Source organism: Belonocnema kinseyi, chromosome 5 (assembly GCF_010883055.1).
Source record: "Belonocnema kinseyi isolate 2016_QV_RU_SX_M_011 chromosome 5, B_treatae_v1, whole genome shotgun sequence".
Lineage (NCBI taxonomy): Eukaryota > Metazoa > Arthropoda > Insecta > Hymenoptera > Cynipidae > Belonocnema > Belonocnema kinseyi.
The window spans coordinates 142,874,539-142,878,460 of record NC_046661.1 but is presented as its reverse complement, the minus strand read 5'-3'; the positions used below and the strand labels follow the sequence as shown (position 1 = coordinate 142,878,460).

The following is a 3,922-nucleotide window of genomic DNA, read 5'->3' as shown; positions in this document are numbered from 1 at the left end:
AAAAAAAAAAATATATATATATATAAATAAAAAAATAAAAAAAAAACTAATTTAAAAGTAAATATTTGAATTTTTTGTACAAAAAGATCAATTCTCGATTAAAAAAATAAAAATTTTCGACAAAAAATGTAATATTTAAATTTACAGTTGAACAATTTATCTTCAACAAAAAAGACGAATTTTCAACTAAAAATATCCATTTTCATCGAAAATGATTTATCTTTAAGTAGAATAGTACAATTTTCACGTACAAAGATGATTTTTCAACAAAAAAAAAACTAATTTTAAACTAAATATTTGAATTTTTTATTCAAAAAGATCAATTTTCAATTAAAAAAGGGAAACTTTAAAAAAAAAATGGAATTTTCAGCAAAAAAAAAAAAGAATTTTAAAATAGAAAAGAATTTTCAAGAAAAGATATGAATTTTTCACCGAATATTTGAAGTTTCAACTAGAAAGATAAGTTTTCAATTAAATTGATGAATTTTTGACTGGAATAGTTAAATTATCAACAACAAACAAATAAATAAATATGTAAATAAAAAAATTTAAAAAAACGAATTTAAAAGTAAATATTTGAATTTTTTGTTCAAAAAGATCAATTCTCGATTAAAAAAGAAAAATTTTCGACAAAAAATGTAATATTTAAATTTACAGTTGAACAATTTATCTTCAACAAAAAAGACGAATTTTCAACTAAAAATGTCCATTTTCATCTAAAATGATTTATCTTTAAGTAGAATAGTACAATTTTCACGTACAAAGATGATTTTTCAACAAAAAAAAAACTAATTTTAAACTAAATATTTGAATTTTTTATTCAAAAAGATCAATTTTCAATTAAAAAAGGGAAATTTTCAACAAAAAATGGAATTTTCAGCAAAAAAAAAAAAAAAGAATGTTAAAATAGAGAAGAATTTTCAAGAAAAAATATGAATTTTTAATCAAATATTTAAAGTTTCAACCAGAAAGATAAATTTTTAATTAAACTGATAAATTTCTGATTGGAATCGTTGAATTTTCAACCAAAAAGATGAATTTTCAAGAAAAAGATAAACTAATTTTAAACTAAACATTTCAATTTTTCATTAAAGAAAGATCAACTTCCAATCAAAAAAGAGAATCTTTTCAAGCAAAATTTGAAGTCAAAAAATTTGTTTTCAACCAAAAAAGTAGAATTTTTAAATTAAATCCTTCAATTTTCAACTAAAATGATTGATCTTCAACCGAAATCGTTGAATTTTCAACAAAACACATGGAATGTCAACAATAAATGATAGAAAAACGTGCTTCTTGCACTCAAAAAAAAAAAAAAATAAAATAAAAAATAATAATAAATAAAAAAAAACCGCAACACCTGTTTCGAGTTTTGAAAATTCAGCCGAAAATCGGACAACTTTACCTGGTCGTTCCAATCGTGTTGACCTTGACATCGACCCTCGACTGCGAATTATTCTGCATGAGCATCTCCACCGGAATGGTGCAAATTCTGTTCCTCCTAAAATCATGACTAGCACGCTTCACGTGATCCAGCGAATAGCAAATCGTATTTTTCTGACAATCGGCTTCCGAGCAGCGATCAATTTTCAGGGGAGTCCTTGCATCCACATTGGCATCGGGTCCAAAAATCTTGAGTCTCGCGCCATACTCAATCGGTTCCTGCTTCACCTCCACCGGCTGATTGTACCTTTTGTTCAAAATCTTGACGTCCAGATGATGCTGTCCAACGGCCTCTCTCACAACTGCTCCTCGCTCCATCACCCTCGCTCTCCACCTCAGAATCAAGGTCGAATCCAGATTCATCGTCACGGAAACTGAATTCTCCTCGAGCCGTTTCTTCGACGGTTGTTCACTCGCACTTTCCAACGTCTCCAGAGAAATATCCCTTTTCTCGATAAAATCCAAGTAGGGCGAATTAGTCACACTCTCCATATTGTCATTCTCAATGAGGGAGACGCTCGAGTACAATTCTTTTTTCAAAATATCCGCGACATCTGTTTTCACAATTGCTTTGAGAATCGGCTCCAAACTGATGTCCTTGAAACACTCTAAATTCTTCTCGGAATCGAGTTTCAAGTGTCGTTTCAACTTGAGCAAAATGTGTGCCGTTTCCTGAGGCTGAACTCTGCCAAGATTCGTGGGGAAGAGCGCCGAATTGATCAGAGTCCAATTTTTACTCTGAAAAGCCACATTGATCAGTTGAATCTCGTTGATGAAGGGATCGTGGACTTGATTCATATTCTTAACTCGAACAGTGAGATTCATGGTTGGACTTTGCTCGCTGCAGACGGCACTTGCTCGAACAACGGCACTAATTTGAATCGAGTCGAGAACTGTCAAATGCCAGGAGTGTCGACTCACTCGATACTTGGAGGGACTGGTCTTTAGCTCGGGATTCTCGTAATAAAAGAGCAAATCCAATCGGTGATTTCCCTTCTCGTGGGGCGCTCTCACCCAGAAAACTGTACTGTAACTCTCGCCAATCTTCAAACTCCCGAGGGCAATTCTCGTGACAAGGGTGTCGAACTTAATTTTCGATTTTCCCGAATTCGTGTCGCCTTTGTGATCTAAAAATGAAATTAATCTCGGATTTGTCGAGCCAACATGAACATTGTTCAAAGGCGCATTTCCGATATTGCGCAGAGTCACCTCCACCCTCTGCATCTCGCCACAGAGCATTTCCGGCGAGAGTTTCGTGTAGAGGATGTCCATAAAGGGGGCCTTCTGGAGAACATTGATCTCGAGGCGCTGATCAATTCCATACAAAATCGCCTCAGGCTTCTCTTTCACGTTCTTCAATTTCGGTCCTTTGACTTCAAAGAGACGTTTCCCGTGAACGCCAAGACTCGAATTCGGACTGAGCGACTGATCTGACGAGGGTGGATTGAAATCGGAACAAGTCGAGAGTTTGTAGGAAAGACCGAGAATTTTCAGACTTCCGACGACCTTGGGTTTGAGGTGCAAGACGAGGTCTTGCTTAGAGGAGGGCTGAAGTAAAATCGTCTCAATTGTCTCTGTTTCAACGAGATTCGAAGAATTGTCCAAAGTTGCGAATTTCGAGACTGAAGACTCGTTTGAGAAGACTGCTCCCTCGATTTCGAATGACCAGAGAAGCGTGATTTGCGATAGAGGCAGGGAAATTTGCAAGGGGTTTGACAATTGAATTGAGAGGTAGATCGGTTCATCGAGGACGGCGTTTGGTCTCGAGGAATTGTTGCTCAAATCCGAGTAGATTGAGATGGAGGGTTTAAAAATCATCGGAACTGATCCCTGAGCCTTTGTCACGACTCTCTCTTCCAATTTCGACCAACGAGTGTCATCCGCGTCTTGGAGAAATGACGAGATTTGAGCGACTAGTTCCAAATTGTCGCCGAGTTTCAATAAAGGACCGGGCAGAACTTTTATTTGATTCCCGTCGATTAAGGGGAGTGGTAAAATTGGGAGGATTCTCTCCTCGGGTTTGGATTCCTGGTAAAGGACCTGAAATCGAAAAGGGAAGCTTTTACAAATTTATTTAATAAAAATAATCATTTCGAGCCTAGAAAAAAAAAAAGAAAACAGACTTCACAGTCCTTATGGCATAAAATATAGGAACTAAAGGGTACTTTTTGTCACACTCAGAGGGTATCTAAACTCGAGTTGTAGAATTTTCAATAACAAAACAAACTAGTTTTCAACTAAATATTTGAGTTTTCGATTCAAAAAGATCAAATTTTAATTAAAAAAGGTAACTTTTCAACCAAAAGCGACGAATTTTGAACAAAGTATATGAATTTTCAACTAAAAAGATGAATTTTGAACGAAAAGAAAAGAAGAATTAATTTCCAACTAAATATTTTAAATTTTAAATTCAAAAAGATCAATTTTTAATTAAAAAAGCTAACTTTTTAAACAAGAAACTACGAATTTTTAATAAAGTACA

The 3,922-nt window shown here is 34.4% G+C and overlaps 1 protein-coding gene across 1 annotated transcript in view; it reads right to left on the bottom strand.

Annotated features, from left to right (window-relative positions):
- Positions 1–3,922, bottom strand: part of LOC117172717 (trafficking protein particle complex subunit 8) — a 46,803-nt gene that overhangs the window by 4,497 nt on the left and 38,384 nt on the right. The window contains exon 7 of the mRNA XM_033360878.1: positions 1,403–3,480. Within this exon, the coding sequence (XP_033216769.1) occupies positions 1,403–3,480 (2,078 nt within the window). The remainder of the gene's footprint in view (positions 1–1,402; positions 3,481–3,922) is intronic.